At 40.3% G+C, this 26,923-nt stretch overlaps 1 protein-coding gene across 9 annotated transcripts in view; it reads left to right on the top strand.

Moving 5' to 3' along the window:
- LOC105482232 (chromodomain helicase DNA binding protein 7) overlaps nucleotides 1–26,923 on the top strand; it is a 187,697-nt gene that overhangs the window by 38,836 nt on the left and 121,938 nt on the right. For 8 of the 9 annotated variants that reach the window (XM_011742258.3, XM_011742254.3, XM_011742255.3 and 5 more), the window contains exon 2: nucleotides 23,387–25,225. In XM_011742258.3, coding sequence (XP_011740560.1) covers nucleotides 23,561–25,225 — 1,665 coding nt within the window. In that variant the 5' untranslated portion in view covers nucleotides 23,387–23,560. Of the gene's footprint in view, nucleotides 1–8,281; nucleotides 8,389–23,386; nucleotides 25,226–26,923 lie in introns of all 9 variants that reach the window. The other variant, XM_011742252.3, reaches the window with a different exon arrangement.

Genomic DNA, 26,923 nt, shown 5'->3' with positions numbered 1-26,923 from the left:
TTATATTGAAGATCCCAGCCTGTGTAGGTCTAGGCTAATGTGTATTTCTGTCTTAGTTTTTAGCAAGAAAGTTTGAAGCCGGGCGTGGTGGCTCGTGCCTGTAATCCCAACACTTTGGGAGGCCAAGCTGGGTGGATCACCTGAGGTCAGGAGTTGGAGACCAGCCTGGCCAACATAGCGAAACCCCATCTCTACTAAAAAAATAAATTAGCTTGGGTGTGGTGGCAGGCGGTAATCTCAGATACTCGGGAGGCTGAGGCAGGAGAATCTCTTGAACCTGGGAGGTGGAGGTTGCAGTGAGCCAAGATTGTGCCATTGCACTCCAGCCTGGGAGACAGAGTGAGACTCCATCTTAAAAAAAAAAAAAAAGTTTGAAAAGTAAAAAACTAAATTAAACATTTAAAAATAGGAAAAAGCTTTTGGAATAAAGACATAAAGAAAATACTTTTGTATGACTATACAATGTGTTCTTTTTTTAAGTTGTAAAAGAGTCAAAAGGTTAAAGAAAGTCTATAGAATAAAGTTACAGTAACCAGATAAATTTATTGAAGAAAGAATTTTCATAAATTCATTATAGTCTAGGTATACAATGTTTATAAAGTCTACAGCAGTGTGCAGTAACGTCCTAGGCCTTCATATTCACTCACCCACCACTCACTCACTCACTGACTCTCCCAGGGCAACTTCTAGTTTACAAGCTTCATTCATGGTAAGTGCCCTATACAAGTGTATCGCTTTTAATCTTTTATATTGTATTTTTGCTGTACCTTTTCTATGTTTAGATACCACTGTGTTGCAGTTGCCTACAGTATTCTGCAACATGTTGCACAGGTTTGCAGCCTAGGGGCAGTAGGCTGTATCATATTGCCTAGGTGTGTAGGAGGCTGTACCATCTAGGTTTGTGTAAGTGCACTCTGTGATGTTCGCACAAAGACAAAAATCACTTAGCGACACATTTCTCAGACAATATCCTCATCATTAGGTGACACATGACTATGTTTACAGGTAGCCTCTTGCATTCTAAACTAACACTGGAGTGATGCATGACACTATTTGGATATGGGAAAGGATTTTTGTCACCCACAGTGTAGGAAGCTTTGGAGATTGGCAGACTTCCTTTTTTGATTCAAGTAAGTCTAAATTATGATTTCAGATGAGTAGGCTGAAAATATTTTGTAAAGTTCCAGAGCAGGAATATGGAAAATTTGGACACCTTTCATTTTGAAGTTCCACAATTGTTAGATTTAGGTAGATTCATTGATTTTATGTCTTTAAAATGTTTGGAACATGTGAGGGGGATCAAAGATTTATAAACTTTTTTTTTTTCAGAATTTTCTTGAAATGGACATCAGTCCCAGACTGACACATTCTTACATTATTAGTATTGATTAAATATGTTAGGAGCTAGTCTGTCTTCTCCATGAATTATTAGTGGATCAAACCTTTGTACTGCGCACTCTGGGAGCCCTGGGTAATAAATAAAGCCCTGGGGTAATAAAGGTGTACAAGACACATTCTGCAGCTGCCCTCAGGGAGCTCCAGCACTGGGGGACCCTCCTCAAACGGCAGTCTGTGAAGCCCAGCTCCAGTGAGTCCTGTGAAAGAGCAGAGAGTCCATTGTGAGATAAAATCGGGCAACCAACTTCTCATCCCCACAGGTCTTCCCGCTAACCTGAAAGGAAACTGAGGCCTTGTGAGGGTTATCAGCTAGCAGAACTTGGATGGACACCAGATCTGTTTGACAAAGGCAAAAAAATTATAATTAATTATTTTTCTAACATCTGGCTGATTGTAAGTATGCTTATTCTAAAATATTCAAGCCATAAAACATTCATGAAGTAGAAAGTGAAAGCCCCCACTCCTGATAAATTCAGATACCTTAATTAATCTTTTAGGTTTTTAATGGGAGAAAGGTTGCAGAGTGTGAGCATATTATAGATATGCAGCTCCTTTTTTCCCAAAATACTGTGGCTGATCTTTTCATACTAACACACAGAGCTCTGATTTTTTTCAGCTAGGTCAAATGACTATGTCCTGTTCCATATAATTTCACTTATCTGTCCTCTTTCAATGGCCAGTTGGTTCATTTCAGTGTTTCACTATTGAAAATGGCACGGCTGTAAAGATCATTAGCCTTTTATATACCTCTCTTTGCATATTGAGATAAATTCCTAGAAAGGGGTATTACAGGGTCACAGACCATGTTCATTTTAAATATGGTACATGTTCCTGGATTGACCCCAGAAAGGCCGTATCAGTTCACACTCCTTTCATTGGTGTACGAGTTACCCTTTTTGTTTTTTTCTTTGCACTCACCAACTGTGGACCTTAGTGTCTTTTGCCAATTTGATAGGTGCCTTTCTTTTATTACCAGTGAAGTCAAGTATCATTCCATGTGTGTTTTTGACCCTCTGTGTTTCCTTAAAGCCTGTCCTCTGCACCATTGTGCTCTTGAGCCTCCAGCTTCTGTGATCGCCTTCCGTGACTGAATATCATCGCCTCGAGCCTGTGCGCCCTTCTCCATTCTGGTAGAGAGAGAGTAGAGGCTAAGACGGCTGTCTCTGAAAGCAGTCTCAGGGATTATTCCCATTGCTGCTGCTCGCCAGCAGTGGCCCCTTGGCAGGCTACTTAACCTTTGAGCGTTTCAGTTTCCATTCCTCTAATGGGGGTAATAAGGATTAAACGAACGAGTGCATCTGAAGCCTTAGCACAGGGCCTGGCATGTGAGTAAATGTCCAGGAAATGCTTGCCATCGTCAGCAGCAGCACCTGTGTGGGAAATTACTTTCCCTCCTCCTTTTTCTGTGGGAGTCCCTGAGAGCCCTGCTCAGCAACCTGGATCTTCATCAGTGCTGGGATTCTCTTGGCAGCTGCTGCTTTTCCAAGTGGACCCTTTTCTCTTTGTCACTCCATGTTGAGGCCTGTGAAGTGAGGTCCCATCAGCTTTGGCTTGGAGCCTGGGCATTTTCCTTCTGGTTGGTCTTATGGATTGAATTGTGTCACTCTCTCCCACCCAAACTCATATGTTGAAACCCCTAATCCCCAAGGCAATTGTATTTGGAGATAGGGCCTTTAGGGAAGTAATTAAGATTACATGAGGTCATAAGGTGGTCATAAGGTAGGATCATGATCTGATGGGACTGGTGGCCTTATACAAAGAGGAGAAGAGAGAGCTGGCTCTCCCAGTTAACAAAAAAGAGGCCAAGTGCGCACACAGTGAGATGGTGGCTGCCTCTAAGCCAAGAGAAGAGGCCTCAGAATGAATCCTGCCTTGCCAGTACCTTCGTCTTGGACTTCAGTCTCCAGAACTGTGAGAAATAAATTTCTGTTTAAACCACCCAGGCTATGGAGTTTGTTATGGAGCTCTGGCAGACAGATTGTTGGAGAACCACAGTCCTGGTGGTTGGGTGCCTGCCTCAGGCATTATTGTTTCTAGGCCAGTGGTTTGTGCATCAAAATGCTTGGTAAAGCAGACTGCCAGGGCTTACTCCAAGAATTTCAGATTTAGGATTGACATGAGAAGTCACATTTCTAAACAGTTCCCCAGCAGTGCTGATGCTGCCGATTCTGGTCCATGTTTGGAGAACACTGGTTTAGGTGGTGTGTCGGAGAGGCTTCAGGCAAACGCTGGGAGATGGGGTAGGGATAGTGGCTCTCCCACCCAACTAGGAAGTTATTTAAACTCAGAGCCTCAGTTTCATTATCTGTAAAAGGGTGATAGTATTTATTCTACTTATTTCATGGGATTATTGAAGTCAGATGCATAAATGAAAGTTTTTAGGTCCTCCTGCTTTTCATACAGAGTAGTTTCATACAGAATAGGACTGGGGTCAGAGATGTTGCATTCTTTTTGCAAAAAGAGAAGAACAAATGAAATGCTGAAGTATTCTAATAGTAAATTACAAAGCAAAAGTAAGGTATTTCCTTCCTTTTCTTCACCAGATACGGCCTGGTCATCTGATTTGCTGACTGCTTGGACATTGGTCTTTACCCACTTCTCTTCTCTGCAATCCCCACAGCAACTTCTCTTGAAAGCCAGGCAGTTTAGCTAAGAACCCTTTATTACAGTATCTGTGGCTCCTTATTCTGGCCCTGCCTTGTCAAGGATGCCTGTGGCTTTTTTGGTGATTGAGACAGTGGAAATTACTGAGTTTCTAGTTCTACTCCATGGGTACGATTGTGGTCATGCTTTTCCTGTCCAGGGTATTGTAGTTGAAAGGTCTTTTTTGGATTTGTTTTGCCGTGTTTAAAATGTTTTGTGTTGTATAAGTTTTAAATATATAATTACTGGCATATTGTATTTTCGACAGTGTTATCAACCCATAATAAGATTGCTAATCATTTAGAGCTATGGTTTTCACATGAGAACCCCAAAGAGCTTTGGTTTATGTTGGTTAGATCTATGGATAATTACTGCATTTGAAATTAAATCTGAGAAGTGTAAAAATATTTAGTTTATTTAAAATCAACATAAATCCAGTGCAAGTTAATATAAATAGTGTAACTTTTGTTTTTTGAAACAAAAGTTTATTGAGAATGAGTGACATTCTTTCCTATTTTTATAAATCTCTTTAATGCCTGGTTTGAGAAAACAGCTAGATTCTCATAGCTGTTTCTACATTCAGTCTTTTATAATATGTTATTTCGGTTGAAGAACATGAAGAAAATCTGGTCTCATGTGGACATGTAATTAAAAAGGGAGGAATTTTTAGCCTTCTTAGATAATTAGACACTACATCAAAACTCTACAAGGGGTAGCTGCTTAAAGGTAGTTTCAATGTGGAATCTGAAAGTGTATGAGTGAAATTTCTGTGCTTGAGTTCATTAAAATCTGTTGGTCTATCTTGCACTTTGAATGGATCTTTTCACCATCTGTGGTTTTATAACATTGTTCATTGGTAATTTGGAAATTATTGGTTTAATGAATTACATAAATCTTTCAAATGCTGGCATATTTTATCATTTTTTAAAAATTGTGTTTGTATTACCACCTATCTAATCAGAAAGCCTTTTAAGTATCAGAAAACTGTCAAATTGTTGGTGGTAGATACAGGTTTTCCAAAATTCCCATTTTATTCGAATACTCATTTTATCATTGGCAACAAAACTGTCAATTGTTTTCTTGGAAGTAACAGGCTTATTTTGTTCATTTTTGAAATGTTTGCCAAATACTCAAGTCTGTAATAACCGTAGTTTTTCAGTTGTTTTTTTCTCCCCTAGGTAAAACTGGTGGTCTTTGAAAAAAGCCTGCACCTCAGTTACACAATCTACTTCTCCCCTTCCTCAAATGGAATGGTTACTGACATTTAACCACCATCTAGAAGGAATGTAGGAATGATGGCATAGAGAGCACATCCCTGTGTATAGACAGGCTACTCAGAGCCATTTGGGGGAAGCAAGTACTCTGCTGGTTAAAAGCAAAAAACCTAACATAGTTGACTTAATATGCCAGAAATTATGTAAATGAATGTTGTTTCCTTCAACATAGTGACCTTGGAGACGGGACATCACATTCAGTGATAATGCCAACAGTTAGAACGTTTTTAGAATGCCACCTTGTTTGGAATTGCTTCAAGTTGTGACTTTAAGCTTCCTCCATAGATTGTATTTGGATGTATTGTTTTAAAGTTGTAAGGCCTCAAATGCTTGTTAAGTTTTTCCCAATTATATCTGAATATAGTTGTCTAGTCTGTGAAGACCCTGTTGCATAGTGGAGAAATTGTGGACACATTTTTTAACAATTTAGGATATTTATCACACAGGACCCAGCACCATGCAAGCATAATTCTCAGAGGCAGGCCTGGGTTCTCACCTCTGCTCTGCCACTGACTGGCTGGGTGGCCTTGAACAAAGCATTTGCCTTCTTACTATTTCTCTGTGAGGTTAAGTAGTTGGCTTAGGTCTCAAGTCTTTTAGCCCTCATGTTCAATGATTCAGAGATTCTAGAGGCATGATAGGAGGATTCCCTTCATAATCTGGGAAGGTGGTTCTTCAGGGGGTTTGCTTCACAGCCTTCCTGTCCCTTTTGTCCAGCCTGTTTCTGGCCTAGGAAGACAGCAGGCTTCCTGTGGTTGTGATTTTTTAAAGGCAGTGTTTAATTCTTATTACAGCACAAGAACTTGGGTAACAGCATTTGAGTATTGTAGATTATCAGCTCCTACAGAGATACCCTGTATGTTTGGGGTTAAACTGGGAGCAAGGAAAGTTGGGTGACTAGATTAAGGTTGGTGCAGGATGGCAGGGAGAACAACTGACATTTGCCGACTGCCATATGCAAGGCATTTTGTTAATAGCCACTTGTGACAGTTAAATGAATCGCTTCCAAGTAGCCTTGTGAGGGAGGTGGTGGAGGTGATGGAATGCAAATTTTCATAGATGAGGAAGCTGAAGTTTCTCAAGAGCTACTTTAATTTGCCTGAGGTAAAGAGAGTGTTTGAGCCAGATCTAGCTGGCTTTTTACAACTGGTTCCCCCCAAATTTCTCCTTTTTTCCTGCATCCCTTCCCAGCCATTATATTCCTTTTTTTTTTCATTTTTCTCTATGACTTTTAAGCTGTTCTAAAGTGTTGGAGAAATGTCACAATTGGACATCATTAATCTTTGAGAAGTGGTGATTTTATAAACTTTAACATTTATAAACTTAATTTTTGATAAAGGTCAATAAAAACTAAAGGAGAGAAAATGCTTATGTTAAGTCATAGGCCTGTGTTGAAATAGATGGCCCAGGGCTATTAGATATGTGAAATTGAGGGCAGATAAGCTTTGGGACAAGCAAGGACAGAATGTGCAAATCTGGCATTCAAGTGTTTCCAATTTGCCTTTCCATATTAAGAACAGAAATTCAAATTTTGGTGGATTATTTGTTTAAAAGAACTATTATCTTTTACTCCTTCAACAAGTGCATTCATGTACCTGCTTTATCCTAGTCACAGCAATAAGTCCTAGGGATAAAGAGGGGCAGGAGCCCATGGCCCAGGGCCTCAGAGCCACAGGGTTCCCAACCAGCAGCTTGAGTTCTTAAATTCCAGATTCCAGATGTGGGGAAATGTACTGATGGCAGGTTGTTAGGGATGAAGATGTCTTAAAGGAATGTTCGGTTATCTCTCCTGAAGGTTTTTAAAAATTGTGGAAGTCAAGATCAAGGATGAAGATGAAATTTCTTATGGTTTCTTAATGAGATATCTCTACTATCTGCATACTTAAGAATTCTGAGTAGTATCCCAAAGTGTACCATCAAGACAGATCTAGCAGAGAGTTGAATTTGTATATATTTTTTATATTGCTAAGCATATTTTTTGTTAGGGATTCGAAGTAGTTAAGTCATCCTCACAGCATCCCTGGGGATGACAGTTGACATTAAGCTATTTTATTATTGGAAAAGGAAATTATGGAGGTTGCTTCTCACTCAGATTTTTTCAGCAAATAATTGGGAAATGGAAAGAATATGTTAAGCGTCTGCATTATAGGATGCCCTTGCAGTTACATTCTGAACCCTTGAATTGTTATTTTGATGGAAGGGTTACAGTTGTGTGGCAGAGAGCTTATATTGTTGGTGATTAGGGAGAGATTGTGTGCTGCCAGACCTGTTTAGGAGTAAAGGGTAGTGAGAGGTTTCACTCTTCTGAGAAAATTGCTTCAGCTGACTTACTTGTTTTAGGACCAACACTCCAGGCTTATGGGACTGGGTCTGAGAGGTACCTGAGCCATTTTCCTGGAGGTGGTGCTGGCAGGCGTTCCAGTGCCAACTTCCCTTCCTTTAGGTGGGGAGCAGGGGGATTTCCTCCAATGAGAACAAGCGAATGTTTTCTGAGAAGTGATGGTTTATAACAGTTGGCATCAGAAGTATACAAGTTTACTACCAAAACCAGGTTCTAATTTACCTGCAGGGAGGAGCAGTTACTTTCTGATTTCTAATAGTTTCCTGGTAAATATCCCATAAAATGTAATTTTGCATTTAAAACTGAAGCTTCACTGAATCATTTACGTAACATGTGTTTGATTTATTTATATAATTATGTTTTATCCATTATCTGTGCTTCTTGAAATTTGAAATATTTTTCTTTCACCAGAAGTGTGGATTTCAGAAGAGGACAGCTATACTTAGCATATTTCCAATTGTGAAGCTAGTAAAGTTAGTATCTGAGAGTGAAGGGACTTTTGCCATTCTCTTCAGCCTCCTTTCCACTTCCCCATTCTGGAGATACATCAAGAATCAGAGAGGTTAAGTAACTGGATCAAGGCCACATGGCCTAATTTAATATTTTGTGTATTTAAATTTTTCAGGTTAAAACACGAAATGTGTGATCATCTGCACTGAGTGCTAATTATCTACCAAGTATCGCATTAAGTGCATTACATCACACAATCTAATTTGGCCTGATGCATTAAAGGTAGGTGGTATCATATGTATTTTACAAATGAGAAAAGGAATTTATTTGTAGTGCAGGTTCAGTTATAGTTCAGAGTCAGTCTCAGACCTTCATTGGGCCCAGAGTGTTCTGTTGATTCTTTCTTTAACATAAGCACCTCATGACCACTACACCCTGCGTAACTCATTGAGCCAATTGTAGCCATCAGAGTGGAAGCACGTCCACTGCTGATTTCCTTCTGCCATCTGCACCCACCTTCCTGTGTGTCCCAGGGGGTTCTGCCTCTCCCATCTCATCTCTTCGGAGACGTTTCCTTAATTTCCCGCTTTGTGTCTTTGCCCCTTCTTACTCCTCTCTCTCTCCGTGCCTACTTCTGTTAGTGTTTAATTGTATATTTTATGTAGCAAATGCTTACATAGTGCTAAGTGGCAGACATTGTTCTAAGTGCTTTACAAATACTAATGTACTTAATGCTCCTAATAATTCTGAAATAAATACTATTATTATCCCCATTTTATTTTATTATTTATTTATTTTGAGACAGGGTCTTGCTTGTTGCCCAGGCTGTAGTGCAGTGGCTCGATCATGGCTCATTGCAGCCTCGACCTCCCAGGCTCAAGGGATCCTCCCACCTCAGCCTCCCGAGTAGCTGGGATAACAGGCGTGTGCCACCCCTGCTCGGCTAATTTTTGTATTTTTAGTAGAGATGAGGTTTCCCCATGTTGGCCAGGCTGGTCTTGAAGTCCTGACCTCAAGTGATCCCCCCGCCTAGGCCTCCCAAAGTGCTGGGATTATAGGCATGAGCCACTGTGCCTAGCCCATAGTAACTACTTTTAACAGAGTTAATATCCAACTTGTTGAATCTGATGGACACTTGTCTTACCTTGCTTCTTTCTCTGTAGCATTTGAACTAGTTGGTCACTTCCTTCTTAAAGCTTTCTCTTGGTGTTTGCCCCTACCTTGTTGGCTGATTCCTCTGCCTGCCCTCTGAGTGTTGATATTCTTCAGGATTCTGTCCTTGCTCTTTTCTCTTGTCATTCTAAATATGCTTTTGGGTTGACCTCATCTGCTGCAACTTTGTCTTCCTTTTGTTTGTCAGTGACTTAAATGGCCATATCTCAGCTCAGCATTCTCTCTTGAGCTCTCTACTTTCATATTGTACTGTCTCCTGGAGAGCTCTGTGTGAATTTTTTTCTATACCTCTCTTCCATACCAAATAAATAAATCCTGCTTCTCTCCTGTTCCCCACATTTCCGTGAATGGTTTTTACCATCTGCTCAGTTACTCAAGTCACAGTCCTCGTTATCATCCCAGACTCTCCTTCATCCAGAAACAAGTCTCTCTCTTGAGTATATCTGTCTCCTTCTTTGTAGCACCATCGTCTTTTACCGAACTCCTGTATGAGCCCTTGAATTTGTCTTCCTGGCTCCAGTCTCATACCTTTCTCTTCCAGTCTGTGCTCCACAGTTAAGTAAAATGCGCAACTCTCTAAAAAAGCATAGCTTAAAAACTGTGGATTCTTTGACCCTGTTGATGGGAAATTTGCCAGACCATGTTACCTTGGAGGTTCTACTCTGAAAGCTGGAACAGGTCTCTACACAAACAAGGAATTGTAAAGCTGGAAAGGTATCATCAGTGTGCAGTTCTTTTGAATGGTATAGTATTAGCGGAGAGATGAAAGATACTTTAATTCCCCACCCCAATCCAAAACCCACCCTCACTTATGTGAATAAAGTCTTAAGAAACCCATATAGTCATTGACTCTTCCATGTTTTTGTGGCAGGAGGAAGGAGTGTTAGTGATATACTGAGATGTTAGGTAATGGCTAATTCCACAGCTATTTTAAGGCACTGTGTCTGGCATTGGGGGTACAAGTGAGAGATATAAAAGGCAAGGTCTTTCTTTTTTTTGAGACAGAGTCTCGCTGTGTCGCCCAGGCTGGAGAGCAATGGCACTATCTCGGCCCACTGCAACGAGCAAGGTCTTGATGTGCCTGCCTACCTGGGGACACTGTGCACATTTATAGAGATATAATGGGGACATTGAAATGTTTTATGATGAAAGAAATATTGAAATATAGTCTATATTTACAGGTTGACCTTTAAACAAGATATCATTTTTTCAAAGAAAAATATGAAAAAATGAAAAAGAATTCTTTCAAAATTAAGATAACAAGGTTTATTTATTTTAACTTTTAAGTTTGGGGGTACATGTGAAGGTTGTTACATAGATAAACTTACAGGGTTTTTTTGTACAGATTATTTCATTACCCAGGAATTCAGCCCAGTACCCAAGAGTTATCTTTTCTGTTCCTCTCCCTCCTCCCACCCACCACCCTCAAGTAGACCCCAGTGTCAATAACAGAAAAATTAGATTTATTCTACAAGTGTTATACATGATTCTGAAAGGTTAAACGTTACTAAATAACCAGTTTGTATGTAGCTAGTAAAAGTTATTTGGATATGATGATCTAAGCAGTTTTGAGTACAAAGTGGTATTTAAGAACTTTTGCCATAAGTTATCTCACTGTCTTAGGATGGCAGGATTTTGGGGCTGAGGAAATTTGGCATTTGAACATGGAGAGCTCCAGACAGGTGCCCAACCAAAGCACAGAGTGCTTGTGAGTGTGCTTTTGAAGTAGAAAATTTAGATATGTGGTCTGTCAGAACATTTTTTTTTTTTGCCAAACATTTATTTATATTCTTCAGATTTATTTAATGGGATAGTGACATTTCAAATGATTTCTGAGAAATGGGCATAAAGTAGGGAATTTGGTATGTTTGGAGATGCAGCAGGTATGGGGGAGGAAACATGAAAATGTGGGTAGGTATAGTATGATGCAAGTATTATCCCTGATGATACCTAATTATTTAGATTTCCTTATCTGGATCATAATTTTATTATCAACTGATTTATGGTAGTTAAACTCATTAAGATCATATAGATGAGTGGGTGCAGCAGTCTTAGGCCTTAGTAAACACTGTATTTTAAAACTGAGTAGGTGCCTGCTTCTTTTTGTAATCTTTGATTAAACCAAGTACAAAATTCAAAGCTTCATAGGTAGACTTAAATTATTTTCATCATTCTCATTATGCAAAACAAATGTCATGTCTGGTAATAGCTTGTCTTCTCACTGCACTTTTTCTTATATTACATTCTCTTTGCTAACTTGATGTGTACTTAAATATTGATCTGTGATCAAAATGGACACAATGTAGAAATTTATGACTACTTAAGTGTGATCTTTTTTCAATCTGAAATCTGAAGTTTACCTACAAGTTAGAATGCTGTCCTAGTATCAAGAGTCTTGTACACTCATATGTATAAACTACTTAGAATTGGTTAGTCAAATGATTTTTAGGGAAAATATGTGAGCCAGAAGCATGTCATTACTGTCAGTGCTCAATGATGTAGAATAGCATGGTGGTGCAAAAAAAGTAATAAAAGAATTTGTTACAAAATGCTTTGTATTATAGTTTTAAAAAACATAGATGTAACTTATGAGTTAATTACTGATAATATTAAAAAGATGTTTCTTGAAGTTAGTTTTCCGCCAGTACACAACTGTCTGGAGGAAGGAAACCCAGATGACTGCTGGGGAATAAGGAGAGAGGCCAGTTTGGGGTTGAACCTTTGTTGAAGATGTAGGAAGATGTTAAGTTAAATATACAGAGTTTGTGGATAAAACTTTGTCTTTTATCATAGGCTAATATGAATGAAGACATTTAATTTGGCCAAAAGATGGCATGTTTCGCTGTATGATATTTATAGTTTTGATTATGGTGGCGTTGTAGAACCTACTTGCATTTATGATAAATGTAGGTACAGTAGACCCCCTGCCCCGCCTCAGTTTCAGCTTTCCATGGTTTCAGTTTCAGCGATTTCAGTTACCTGCGATCAACTTTGGTATAGAAATATTAAATGGAGGCTGGGCGTGGTGGCTCATGCCTGTAATCCCAGTACTTTGGGAGGCCAAGGCGGGTGGATCACGAGGTCAGGAGATCGAGACCATCCTGGCTAACATGGTGAAACCCTGTCTTTATTAAAAATACAAAAAATTAGCCGGGCATGGTGGTGGGCGCCTGTAATCCCAGCTACTCGGGAGGCTGAGGCAGGAGAATGGCGTGAACCTGGGAGGCGGAGCTTGCAGTGAGCTGAGATGGTGCCACTGTACTCCAGCCTGGGCGACAGAGTGAGACTCTGTCTCAAAAAGAAAGAAAAATGGAAAATTCCAGAAATAAACAACTCCTAAGTTTTTAATTGTGTGCCCCTCTGAAGTAGCATGATGAGGTCTTTCACTGACCTGCATTGTCCCATCCAGGACATAAATTATTCCTCTGTCCAGCATACCCACGCTATAGATGCTACCTGCCCATCAGTCATTTTGTAGCCATCTTATGGTGGTTATCAGGTCAACCGTGGCAGTGTCAATGTGCTTGTGTTCCAGTCACCCTTGTTTTACTTCAGAATGGCTCCAGAGTGCAAGAGTAGTAGATTTGGATATGCCATAGATAAACAGGAAAATGCTTCTTTTAAATGGAAAGGTGAAAGCTTGTAAAGAAAGAAAAAAGTTTGTGTATTGAGATATACACCTTATAAATAAATCGCAAGTATTATTTGTGGTAAGAATGAGTCTTCTGTCAAATTGTGGGGAAGGAAAAACAAATTTGTGCTAATTTTGCTGTTGTACCACAAACTGCAAAAGTTACAGCCACAGTGCCTGATAGGTGCTTAGTTAAGATGGAAAATACATTAAATTTGTGGGTGGAAGACATGGATAGAAACGTGTTCCAACTGACAGCAATGGGGTTTGGTACTGTGCATGGTTTTGAGTGTCCACTAGAGGTCTTGGTACATATCCCCAGGATGAAGGGGGACTACTGCATAGAAAAAATGTTTCCCAAATTTGTTATAAATTGAAATGATTGTGAAATATCAGATGTGAAACTGTTAACTCTGTATTTCAGCCTTAATTCCATCTCCTTTGTCAAATATAACTTGATTTGAAACCAAAATTTAGTATCATAGTCACCGAATAAGTTACATTTGTTTTCTTCATTTTTTTTTTTTTTTCTTCCTGTAGATTTACCTTTTTGAGATTGGGTGCAGTTTTCCAAAATACTTTTTCTAATACTCTTCCAAAGATCTCAACCTTCCTTTACAGTTTGAACTCCTGTTTGTATTGCTTGCCTGATAGAAATCTGAATTTTTATAATTCCTGTTATTTCTTTTTTGCATTGCCTTAACAGGCATCGGTCTTTGAAAGCCCTGGAGCGCCTTGTGTGAACCCTGCCATTGGTATGCTGTGATGCTTTGCCTGTCCTGTGCTCAGGTTTATTCGTGATGGATAAGGCTCCCTTCCTATCACATGTGCACTGCTCTAGCAAAGAGAATAGACAGATTCTTTTCAGTTCTGATGTTGTGCAGGGTTTGTTTTGTTTTTTTTTTCCCTTTAAGGAAAAGAATGTTGGTGGTGTATATCAGAAAAGATTGTTTACACCCTTTCTATCCCTTTCCTTTCAAACCAGGCAGGATTGAGTACACTTCTAACTCCACTGGAATATGAAAAAAGATCCCTTTTCAGCTTTCCAGAAATTTTTTAAAATGTAAAAGAATGTAGGAAATTGCCAAATCAGTTAGTTAATCAGTGACAACTGCAGTAAGTACACGAAGTGCATGCTTCTTACAAGAGCAGCTGGCTGTTTGCTGCTTTCTCGGCCCCTCTGCATGCTTGCCCTTGCCTCACCTCTGCCTCCTCCTCCAGAGGTTCAGTGTCAGCCTTATAGGAGCTGGTGATTGCCAGGGGGTCCCCAGACAGAGCATGGCCACAGGGCAGCTCCTTCCTTCCCTTCCTTCTGTTCCACCCTCACTTTTTGTAGGCTTCTGTGTGTGTATGTCAAGTCAGTAGCTTGAAATAAGTCTAGAATAAGTGGGAAAATCTTTCCTAATGGTGATTTTTTAAAATCATGCTAATAAACATGGTGTCATTAACCTTTATACACCACCCTGGGCTTTACAAAACTCAGGATATTTTATAATATTAAGCAAGATACATACTAGCAATCAGCAAATTTTGTAAACTGTGCATGACTCTTCCATAAGTCTGCACTGTAAGCATTCTTGCCAGGTGGGTTGAAATATATTTCTGAAATTTAATTTTTTTCCTGTCCAAAATAAGTTACTTTAAAAATTTTCATTTACTTATTTCTAGACCTAGCTCTTCATTTGATTTTCTTCTTTATCATATTACAATTAATTAGGATAACATTCAAAAGATATGAGATCTGGTGCGATGGCTCATACCTGTAACCCCAGCACTTGAAGAGGCCGAGGCAGGAGGATTGCTTGAGCCTAGGAGTTCAAGACTGGTTTGGGCAACATAATGAGACTTTGTTTCCCAGGGAAAAAAAAAAAAATTTAGCTGGGTGTGGTGGTACACAACTATAGTCCCAGCTACTTGGGAAGCTGTGGTGGAAGGATCACTTGAGCCCAGGAGTTGGAGACTGCAGTGAGCTGTGATTGTGCCATTGCACTCCAGCCTGAGTGACAGAGTGAGACCCTGTCTCTTAAAAAAAAAAAAAAAAAAAAAGATATGGGATAGATACACATGTTTTACATAGCTACATATTTGATCTACACCTAGATATGGTATATATGGATACATGTTTGTCGTCATTTCTGTTTTGCCATACAATGTTGAGTGCTTCAGGTGCTATTAGAATGTGTGCCCATATGTTGCTAGGCCATGTTGTGTACATGGAATGAAAACCCTGCTGGACATATTTTCTTGGTGTCTGCACTGGGGCAGCAGGTCAGCTGTCTCCACGTTAGGGTCAAGGTGCTGGCCACCTTCTCAGTGGGCTTAGCTTTTAGGAGTTAGCTTCAGAGAGTGGTATTTGAATTTTGAATTGCAGGGTGTAAAGGCCATTCTCTAAAGGACATAAATTTCCATGATCCTTGTGCTTTTGTGGCATAACTTATGTATGGGGTAATATACTCCTTTTGACCACTTAGGAAAAAGCTAGTGCTGTGGGCATGCACTTAGTATAAGCTGTTAGCCAAGTGCTATTTCATTAGTTGCCTTGAAAGGAAACATATTAGTGTCAATACTGCATGAAGGAACAGAAGAACAACTTTTTTTTTTTTTTTTTTTTTTTTGTATATCATAAAGGCTACTCAGAATATCCAGACTCTTCAAAGTTATGTAGAAATAACTGAAAGATTTCTGCAAGAAACCTGTGAAATAGTATGTTATGTAACATAGCATTAGATATTAATGTTAACTGCATTTTTTTGACTTGCACAAATGATTGGCAAACAGATGGGCATATCTTTAAAATTAACCATCTTTAGATACCCACTCCTTGTATACTATTACAGATTAAATTTTTCACTAAGGGCTGTTCATAATTCTTTGAGTGAAGTCAGTATTGTTTATTTGTCAGACGCAAATGTCAAGACTACTTTCTTTAAGTGACATATCTTTGTATTACTTTGTAATATTATTTGTAACATGTGTCATTTGTTGTTGATCCATTATATTAACCGAGTGGTCAGTGTGTGCTGTGCTATAGGAGGAGCTCAGAGTCTGAGAGCAGGACTTCCCAAACTTTCACATGCACAGGAATCACCTGGGGCCCTTGTTAATAAAAGGTAGATTCTGGTGCAGGAGGTCTGAGGTGAGCCTGAGACTCTGTGTCTCTTACCAGCTCCCAGGGGTGCTGGGGGTCCTGTCTTTCAGGACTCCACTTCACATGGCCAGGGTCCAGTCTCCAGAAAGAGAGGGAGCTGAACACATAAGGACAGTAGAGTGCTTGGCACTTTTGTAGCTTCTGCTCATGTTGATGTGGTGCTAGTGTCAGTGAGGGCTTTGGAATCAGCCTGAAGAGGGAGGGTTGAGGTCAGGAAGCTTCCAGAGATGGGTTTTAACAAAGGAACTGAGATGAAAAAGAGGCCAGGTTGTACAGTGAGGGGATAAGGAGGCCAGAGAAGAGACCATGGGTGTGAAGGCGAAGAAAGTGTGAGATAGCTGATGGATGGTTGGTAAACTTTCAGTAGTTTGATATACCTAATGGGGGTGTTTGTGAGTGCTTCAGGGGACAGAGGGAAGGGAGTTAAGGGAGTTGAGAATGGATGGGTCAATAAGGATTTGATTATTAATACCTTCAAGCATGCTGGAGCATTTGGAGTGGAACCTGAAAGCTATGGGAGGTCCTTTAAGGATTTTAATCAGGGAGCGGTATGATGTAATCTGTGTTTTATAAGATCATTCAGTTGGTAGCGTGAAAGCGTTGAGACCAGACTTGGGAGAACCGATTAGATTTCTAATTTTTTGTGGTTCACTAAACCATGAAGGCCTGATTACTTCAGAGCTAGTGTAAACAGGGAGGAGGAGGTAGACCCATAAATATCTGGGAGAGAGCATTAGCAGGTTGGGAAATGCACTGAATATGTGGGATGTACTGGGGCATTTATTCAAACTGCGAGCTGCATGAAGACAGGGCCACATCTGTTTCGTTCAACACTGTATACACAGTGTCTGTTAACCTTGAATATTTTTTAAATGAATGATGACAGGAAGGATCTAGGCTTATTTCCCATTTTTTGGCTAGGTCGAAGAGGTAGATGGGGATGATGTTGCTGTCATAGGGAATGCTAACATAAGGCGTAGCGTTGCCCTATATGATGTCAGTGGTTTTCCTTATTGAAAATGTGTCTCTTCTGTTAATACCAGCAAAATGGGAGATAACCTAGTAATATGAATGGAGGTTACCAGTGCAATCCTTATTGCTTTCTATGGTTTTATTTTTAATATGATGCTTGGGGACAAACAGACCTTAGAAGGACTTCACATACTTCTTTTTTTTTTTTTCCTTAATCGTTTTCTGAATTTTATATAGCTGAGAATTATTCCTAACAGATTGAAAATTATTTATGAAGAAATAGGAATGTATGTTGGGAGATAATACAGAAAGGAGACATAGGTTGTAAGTATAGTTAACATAAAATATGATATATGGAAACATACCATATATTTCATCCCAGAGGGTAAATATGGACCTTTAAAAAAATACTAATCTCCGAAAGAGGAGAAAATATTTTTTTTATGAAAGAGGATTGCTGCTATTTAATACGGTCTTTGTTAAAACATGTTACCTCTAAGAAGAAATACATAGGAGTGCTATCCATAGAATTTTCTGCAGTGATGGAAATGTTCATTATGGGCACTATCAAGTAGGTAGCCACCAACCACATGTGGCTTTTGAGAACTTGAATGTGACTTGTACGACTGAGGAACTGAATTTTAAGTTTTATTTAGTTTAAGTAGTTTAAATAGCAACATGTGGCTGGTGGCTGCTGGATTACACAGCACAGTCATAGAGTATTGGCAATGTCCTAGCATACTAATGAGGAAGAAAATGTGGTCTTGACCAGGAAGAAAACGTGGTCTTGGCCCCGCTGGCCAACCCAGGGGGTTCAGGAAGGGCATCATTTGACCCATGAAGCAAATACGGAAAATACTTTGTGGTGAACTGATATGCTGGTGTTGGTGACTTGGGGGGCACTTCCTGATTCTTTATCCAGGTTCTTGTCAGTTGGATAGATGTCTTCTTCACCAGCAAGCATTGGCCCTGCTAGATGTTCCCAAGTGGCTGTCGGGGGCTGGGTTGTGGGTGGGGCAGGGGGAGGAGATTGCTGTTAACTGGCTTCAGGATCTAGCTGAAAGGACTTTCACTTTGAGTGGAAACTCAGCAGTGTGAACCCTTTATCTTCGGTCTGTCCACCTACCAGTGTGTGGATTCTTTGCCCCTCTTGATATGTTTTGTAGCCTTGATGATTGAGAGGTGTCTCTATGGGTTATGATGAGGGTTGTGATGTGCTGTTTTTTCATCTGCACGATGCTTCCTTGGAAATTCTGGTTCATGCTCCACCCTCATCCCCAGAATCATGACCACAGCTGTGTTCTATACCTTACGCTCTTTGGAAGTAGAAGAGAGAAATTTGAATAGAACAAATTTCTATTTGAAATTTGTTTGATTTTGAACAAATTCAAACCGTAAACAGCAAAATAGTCTTCAGGTTCCAATAGGCAATATTCTATGATTTCACTGTTGCCCACTTGTTGGCTGTTTATCAAAAAAGTTTCCCTTGGATGACATTTTACTTACACAATTGGACGTATAGTGGTTGAGCTATAGGGGATACTTTGCATGCGAAAGATGGTATATATTCGCCTATCTCCTTGCTAGGTTTCTAGCCCATACCTGTAACACAAAAAGGTTCTGTGTCACTACCAAATTAAAACTCAGCTATACAAATACCATTCTACTTTGAGAAGAGTGTAGTAAATAATTGTTTATGTTGTTTTGAAAGGTCAGAAAATCACTATATATAAAATAAATGTAATAAGTAAAAATTTTAAATGAGTTATGATTAACAAATTTTATATATACATATATTTTTTCAAAATATTAATGTTTTCGGTGACATTTCTTTCATCTTGGTTTCTTGCGCACCCATTGCTTTTATCATTGATTCTGTGCTTGGATCTGCCCATTTTTCATTTGGCTATTTTCCAGTAAAATTTACCAATAGCTCCAATTTGGTGTTGATATATGCTTGTTTCCTAAAAGTAATATATGGTATAATTTAAAAACATTTTTGGAAAGGAAATTCACTTCTATTTGATGATGGCAGCATTGTTTTAGTGATTCTCTGGATAAAACAGACTTGATGTAGGCCTTTAATATTTTGTCCTCGCTAGTAAGCTGCCATTTCAGTCATTCATTTCTTTCATCTTTGGGAACTGTCACTAAAATGTTTTGTAGAAGAAGTTTACTCCTCTCAGTCTATAAAAGGATTTTTTTCATCAGTTAAATGAGGAGGGATTTGGATTAGAAGGTCTTCAGAGTGCTTGCTAACTCTAAAATGTTTGTAATTGGTTTCACAGTGTGCCTCTAATGTTGATGATTCTGTTAGTTGAGTGGTCTCATTGTGACCCCTCCTCACCCCAAAAAACACATGCATCTTCTGAACCGTCCTTTCGTTCACATCTCAGAAAATGCTAGCCAATAGGGCACTGAGTAGAAACTTGAATTACTATGTCTCCATTATATGCATCTGTACCGTTTGCTACATATTCTCACATTTAGTTAGACTATTCCTTATCAGAAGTTACTGAGAAGTATTTTGTAAAATGGTAACTGATGTTTTTAATAACATAAGCCCTGAATCTTAGTTCTTATTTAGGAGATTCATCATTTACAGATATATAAGCTCCATGAGGACAAGAGGGAATTTTGTTTTATTCACTGATCTCTCTCCAGCTCTTAGACTAGTGCCTGGATCACAGTAGTGCTCAGTAAATATTCAAATACATTTTGAATAAATGATTGTGATTTGAGAGTTAATTTTTATGTAAAGCCAAATAAAACATAAATGCAACTCAAATGTTTATTACCCAGGTGATAATTATGAGACTTAAAAAAATGTCATTGCTAATTTGTTACTTCTGTTTCTTCTTTTTTAAATACTTTATGCTGTCCAGTATGGAAGCCACAGCCCCATATGTACATTTTTTCACTTGAAATGTAGCTAATAGGAATTGAGATATACTGTAAGTATAAATTACATACTGGGTTTCAAAGACTCAATACCAAAATATGTGAACTAGCTTATTCATTTTTTCATATTGATTACCTGTTGAAATGACAGTATTATGCATTTATTGGGTTAAATAGAAATTGATAAAATGGATTTCACTCTTTTGGTCTACTTTTAAAATGTAGCTACTATAAAACTAAAAATTACATGTAATGGCTCGCATTTGTGGCCCATTGAACAGCGTTCATCTAGACACAGAAAATCTAGATATTGTCTGTAGACAAGGGAGAAGCTTTCAAAATAGGGCTTTGAATGAATATCTTTTATAGAAACACAAAATTATACGTTGCAGCTGCGACTTGGGAAAGTGGGCTTTCAGATGGTCTTGATCAAATTTAAAAAAAGGACCAAAACAAATTAATTAGATTAGCTCAAATCAGAAATATGAAATGCAGCTACCAGATGGATTCCTGGCATAGTTGCCAGCTGGGTCTTGAGGTCAGAAAAGGGGCAGGAAGGCGTTGGTGGCTGTCCCAGTGAGTGGTCACTAATGACAGACTACAAAGCCAGTTTTTGAACTTCTCTGCCTGGACCTTACCTGAGCATGATTGTAGTTGTGGTGAGCGACATGCTTAGTTGATACCATATAATGCTGGCGTTTTTCATGCCTCTGGGAGATGGACACTTAGTAGAAGGGTGTAGGGAACAGGAAGAGGAGTACAGCCAAGGGTCAGTATGGTTACTGTCGGAGGGCTGTTTTTTCCCTACTAATGCCGTTAGGCAACTTGTCCTTCTTCTGAATCTTAAGCTGATAAAAAGTAAGCACCAGCTTCATCGCCACTTCTCCAAGCTTGATCTGGCTCTGCCTCTCTGCCTCTGGGCTCAGTGGGCTTGCAACAGAAGGTCACCAGTGGGCTAAGCCATCCACTCCCTCTCGGATCACTTTTACCTGGAGCTGGCCTGGAGCCCCATCCAGTCAGTAGCAGACCCTGGAGGATGAAGCTGCTCCCCAGGACACATATGTAGATGTGACTTTCCTTAAATATGTAGATGTGACACATATGTAGATGTGACTTTCCTTAAGCTAATTTGAAATGTTGTTTTGGTAAGTGGTTGGTCTGCATGGCTGGTTTAAGCTATTATCAAGTCCATTCCAGTATTTATTTCTTTCAAAGTTAAAATGAGCCTTGAATAAATGACAACTGACTGCTTAGCCTTCTTAGGAGTGTATTTAATTTTATGAATATTTGTTGCGACTGGCACTGGAGATGTCTACTTCTCTTTATTTTGGATTTTAAAATAGTTGCATAGTAGAGCAGCATGTTTTCAGTAAAATGGCTTTCATGTTCACCTTATTTTCACCCATCTGACCTCTGCATTTGGAGAAAGTAGTTCAGAAAATTCATGGCAGTTAGCGGCGGAGTGAAGAGACCTTTGACTTTAGCTGACAGCTGTCACCTGAAAACTACAGACCTGGAGACCCTCTCAGGTGTTATGTCTATAGTTCTGACAGTGAACAGGAATGTTGTTTACATTTTCTGTAAGCAAAATTCTCCCCTTGTTAGGAATGTGTTAGAATAGGGCAGGCAGAAACAGAATTTTTATGTGTCTTACTGGTAAGTTCTCAGGAGTGTTGGTTAGCCCATTGTTCATTCCCATGCTCTTATGGAAGCGTGTCAGTAGAATTTATGAGTGTGCCTGTTTATAGCATCACTTTGGAAATTCTTCAAGATACTGTTTTTTCAAGTGGGCTAGTATCACACAATGCTTAATATCCTTATAAAAGAGAAAAAAATGAGTGAAATTCCAAAGATGTTTGAGATTTCAGTCATTTTCTCTATATGAATTAGTTCTTTATTAGGCCGTTGATTTAATTAGCACTCAACAAAAACACTTTCCAGTTTAGATTGTCAAAGCATTCTTTAAATTAGTTATTTTAATCTGACACAGGGTCGTTAGGAAGACTTTGAATAAAATGCAGCATGTTACATAGTGTATACTGTGCACTGGAAGCACGTAGGATGCGAACACAAGTGCCTGCCCACTTGTCTCCCTACCTGCTTAGGTCCTGCCTTATCCCAAAAGGACTTAAGGCAATGGTGAAGAGAGCATATTTTGAACTTTATTCTGTTAAAATAATTTTCAGGCTGGGCGTGGTGGCTCACGCCTGTAATCCCAGCACTTTGGGAGGCCGAGGCGGGCGGATCACAAGGTCAGGAGATCGAGACCACGGTGAAACCCCGTCTCTACTAAAAATACAAAAAATTAGCCGGGCGCGGTTGTGGGCGCCTGTAGTCCCAGCTACTCGGGAGGCTGAGGCAGGAGAATGGCGTGAACCCGGGAGGCGGAGCTTGCAGTGAGCCGAGATCGCGCCACTGCACTCCAGCCTGGGCGACAGAGCGAGACTCCGTCTCAAAAAAATAAAATAAAATAAAATAAAATAAAATAAAATAAAATAAAATAAAATAATTTTCAGTTCTGGAGAAAGTTGTGTTTCTAGTTATGAGAATAGTCATTGTCTACAAAGTATCCACTCAACTAGTTTCCTCTTGAGTGGTCACATGGGATTCTGGTCCACCAGAGCCCAGCGTGCCTGCGGGTGAATAATGAGCCTGGTAATTGGGCTGCTCTGTGTCAGTGCAGACTGGGACCATGGTAGGCTCAGAGCCATGAGTGAAATTGGTCCTCTTGGAGAATGAAAGCTTTTCTTTTAGTCTCCTTCTGAATCTTGTATATTTCTGCCATTAAACATAATGAAATTATGTATGTATTGTCCTGTTCTCAAGGTTGCTTTTCAACATCATTATGAACACTTTCTTGTTAGATGCCTCTGTTGCAGTTACATAGTTGTATGTGGGCTGTAAATATCTAATTCATATGAAATGACCGATTTTGGTATTTGTATAATCCTCTAGTCAATTTAACTAAGTTGAGCTTTTCACAGCCCTTGGTGCTGCTGTTGCTCATCTGATTACACTGCTCAGGGGAATAAGGTTAAGGGCGGGCTGTTGGTAACCAGAGCATTTCCAGGGCTTTAGTTTAGCAGATGAGCTGCTTGGCTATATTCATACATCTGCTTGCCTGCTGTGGCAGCTGCTGCTGCTTCATGTTGTGTTCTTTTGTTCTGTTCCATTCAAGAATGGAACGCTAGGAAGTGTAGTGAATGGATTAATTTAAGGTTAAGGTTAGTGTTTTGCTTGCTTTCTAAGTAACTGATCATAATGATGCTTCTGGTAGAAACTAATGAGTTTCTCTTAAAGTGAACTAAATTTATAAAATACAGCTCAGTGAGGGAGCTAGATTAGTATTGTTGATGGGGACCAAATTCAGATGTACAAAATACTGGCAGTTTTATCATCGGATCCTAATTCTTTGTTTTCTTCCTTCTTCTCCCCCACCCCCAACTCCCTTCTAGGACCTATATCCAGACTTTGCCTGACACTGCAGGGTCCAAGAGAATTAAAGAAATATGGAATGACATGAAGAAGATTAGTTAAGGATTATAGGCTTTGAGGGCAAACACCTCAGTGAAGTGAAGCACAGGCAAGCTCCTGAGCTGTGGTTTGGAGGAGCCGTGTGTTGGAAGAAGATGGCAGATCCAGGAATGATGAGTCTTTTTGGCGAGGATGGGAATATTTTCAGTGAAGGTCTTGAAGGCCTCGGAGAATGTGGTTACCCGGAAAATCCAGTAAATCCTATGGGTCAGCAAATGCCAATAGACCAAGGCTTTGCCTCTTTACAGCCATCCCTTCATCATCCTTCTACTAATCAAAATCAAACAAAGCTGACACATTTTGATCACTATAATCAGTATGAACAACAAAAGATGCATCTGATGGATCAGCCGAACAGAATGATGAGCAACACCCCTGGGAACGGACTCGCGTCTCCGCACTCGCAGTATCACACCCCACCCGTTCCTCAGGTGCCCCATGGTGGCAGTGGTGGCGGTCAGATGGGTGTCTACCCTGGCATGCAGAATGAGAGGCATGGGCAATCCTTTGTGGACAGCAGCTCCATGTGGGGCCCCAGGGCTGTTCAGGTACCAGACCAGATACGAGCCCCCTACCAGCAGCAGCAGCCACAACCACAGCCACCGCAGCCAGCTCCGTCAGGGCCCCCTGCACAGGGCCACCCTCAGCACATGCAGCAGATGGGCAGCTATATGGCACGTGGGGATTTTTCCATGCAGCAGCATGGTCAGCCACAGCAGAGGATGAGCCAGTTTTCCCAAGGCCAAGAAGGCCTCAATCAGGGGAATCCTTTTATTGCCACCTCAGGACCCGGCCACTTGTCCCACGTGCCCCAGCAGAATCCCAGCATGGCACCTTCCTTGCGTCACTCGGTGCAGCAGTTCCATCACCACCCCCCTACTGCTCTCCATGGAGAATCAGTTGCCCACAGTCCCAGATTCTCCCCGAATCCTCCCCAACAAGGGGCTGTTAGGCCACAAACCCTTAACTTTAGTTCTCGGAGCCAGACAGTCCCCTCTCCTACTATAAACAACTCAGGGCAGTATTCTCGATATCCTTACAGTAACCTAAATCAGGGATTAGTTAACAATACAGGGATGAATCAAAATTTAGGCCTTACAAATAATACTCCAATGAATCAGTCCGTACCAAGATACCCCAATGCTGTAGGATTCCCATCAAACAGTGGTCAAGGACTAATGCACCAGCAGCCCATCCACCCCAGTGGCTCACTTAACCAAATGAACACACAAACTATGCATCCTTCACAGCCTCAGGGAACTTATGCCTCTCCACCTCCCATGTCACCCATGAAAGCAATGAGTAATCCAGCAGGCACTCCTCCTCCACAAGTCAGGCCGGGAAGTGCTGGGATACCAATGGAAGTTGGCAGTTATCCAAATATGCCCCATCCTCAGCCATCTCACCAGCCCCCTGGTGCCATGGGAATCGGACAGAGGAATATGGGCCCCAGAAACATGCAGCAGTCTCGTCCATTTATAGGCATATCCTCGGCACCAAGGGAGTTGACTGGGCACATGAGGCCAAATGGTTGTCCTGGTGTTGGCCTTGGAGACCCACAAGCAATCCAGGAACGACTGATACCTGGCCAACAACATCCTGGTCAACAGCCGTCTTTTCAGCAGTTGCCAACCTGTCCTCCACTGCAGCCCCACCCGGGCTTGCACCACCAGTCTTCACCCCCACACCCTCATCACCAGCCTTGGGCACAGCTCCACCCATCACCCCAGAACACCCCGCAGAAAGTGCCTGTGCATCAGGTAAGGGGACACAGAGCCTGCCTCTGCATTGCAATGTGAAATTCAACATGGCTAACTTGTGTAATCAAATTTTTCTTTAAGCTATGAAAATATTTTCCATTATGAGTGCCTTAATTTTTATTTGTTATTGGCTTATGCATTTATTTTATTCAGGCAATAATTCTTGAATCTCCCTGTCCCAGGTATTGTGCTAGATGTTAAGGGTATGTAGATAACTAAGACTGGGTCCCTGCCAACAAGGAGCTAGGTCGCCACTAGCAGGGAGATGGACAGAGACTCAGAATGCTCATGAGACAAATGCTTTTGTTTCCTTCTATGAATTTTTTTTTATTCTTTTTCTTTCTCTGTGTGTGTGTGTTTTAAAAATACACTGACACTTGGTTTCTAGCAAAGATTTATGTGTGTGTGGTAGTCTCCTCCATCTCTCCTTTTATATTGATATTTTTCTTGGGAAACTGCAAAATGTATACTTCTGTGACACTTATTTTACTAACTGTTGAATTTGTTAATATGAGTTTAAATTGCAAACTGTAGAAAATCACAGTAAATGATAATTCACAGAAGATGTTTGGTCTCTAAAAGATTTGGGTACCCTGCACTGAAGTAGGGAATCTTCCTTTTTTGTAAGCTGATGTTTTTGTTATCATTTAGAATTTATAAAAGAACAGATTTAAGTTTTAAATTATCATATTCACAAAGACATCTTTCCATTATAAATTTTGCTGTTTATGCCCTAGATCTGTGAAAGATAAATTAATGCCTATGTATACAGATTATTCTTAGTGCTATTCAAAAATATATACTTATTATCTACCAGAATTACAGTTCTGTTTTTGGGGTGCACAGTAGCTGATTTTACTGCTATAAAGCATAGTGATTGTTTTGATGCACTTATTATCAATTTTGGGGAAATAAGACCTCATGTGAAAATACAAAAGAGTGAAAGACCAGGCATGATTATGTGACAAGTGTCCAGAGAGAGGAGATAACCTGTAGTTGAGGGTGCTTGGAATTTGGGTAGGCCTTACCCAGGGAGGTGAATCCAGGTCAGCAGTTCAGATTGAGGGGTGGTTTGCTAAACAAGGGCACAGGAAGTCAAGCTTGCTGCAGGTAATAGGTTGGAAAGTATCAGTCAGGGCCAGATTGTTGTGATCTTGGATTCCTTTTTAAGGAATTTGGACTTAAAAGGAGGGGGGAGCCAGTGATATTGATTAGACAGTCCACAGGACAGATGGAGAAGCAGAAGATGAAGTATGAACCTGTCGTCCAGGCCTTTGAGGACAGTTTGGACCAGAAGGGTCAAACTGAGAGCAGAAGGGATTGAAAGCAGTGTTGAAAGTAAAAGGGTTTGGTCAGTAAACAAAGCCACTCAGGGCATCTCAGAGCAGCTTTTTTTTTTTTTTAGTGGTGATAATTGTCTTCTATGCTTTTTGTCAGTTCATTAAAAAAAAAAAAAAAAAGTATTTTAGGCCGGACACGGTGGCTCATGCTTGTAATCCCAGCACTCTGGGAGGCCGAGGCAGGCAGATCATCTGAGGTCAGGAGTTCAAGGCCAAACTGGCCAACATGGTGAAACCCCATCTCTTTTAAAAAATACAAAAAATTAGCTGGGCATGGTGGTGCACACCTGTAGTCCCAGCTACTCGGGAGGCTGAGGCGGGAGAGACACCTGATCCCGGGAGGTTGATGTTGCAGTGA

Source organism: Macaca nemestrina, chromosome 8 (assembly GCF_043159975.1).
Source record: "Macaca nemestrina isolate mMacNem1 chromosome 8, mMacNem.hap1, whole genome shotgun sequence".
In the NCBI taxonomy this organism is placed as follows: Eukaryota; Metazoa; Chordata; class Mammalia; order Primates; family Cercopithecidae; genus Macaca; species Macaca nemestrina.
The sequence above is the reverse complement of the archived record's forward strand: the minus strand, read 5'-3'. Positions and strand labels throughout refer to the sequence as shown.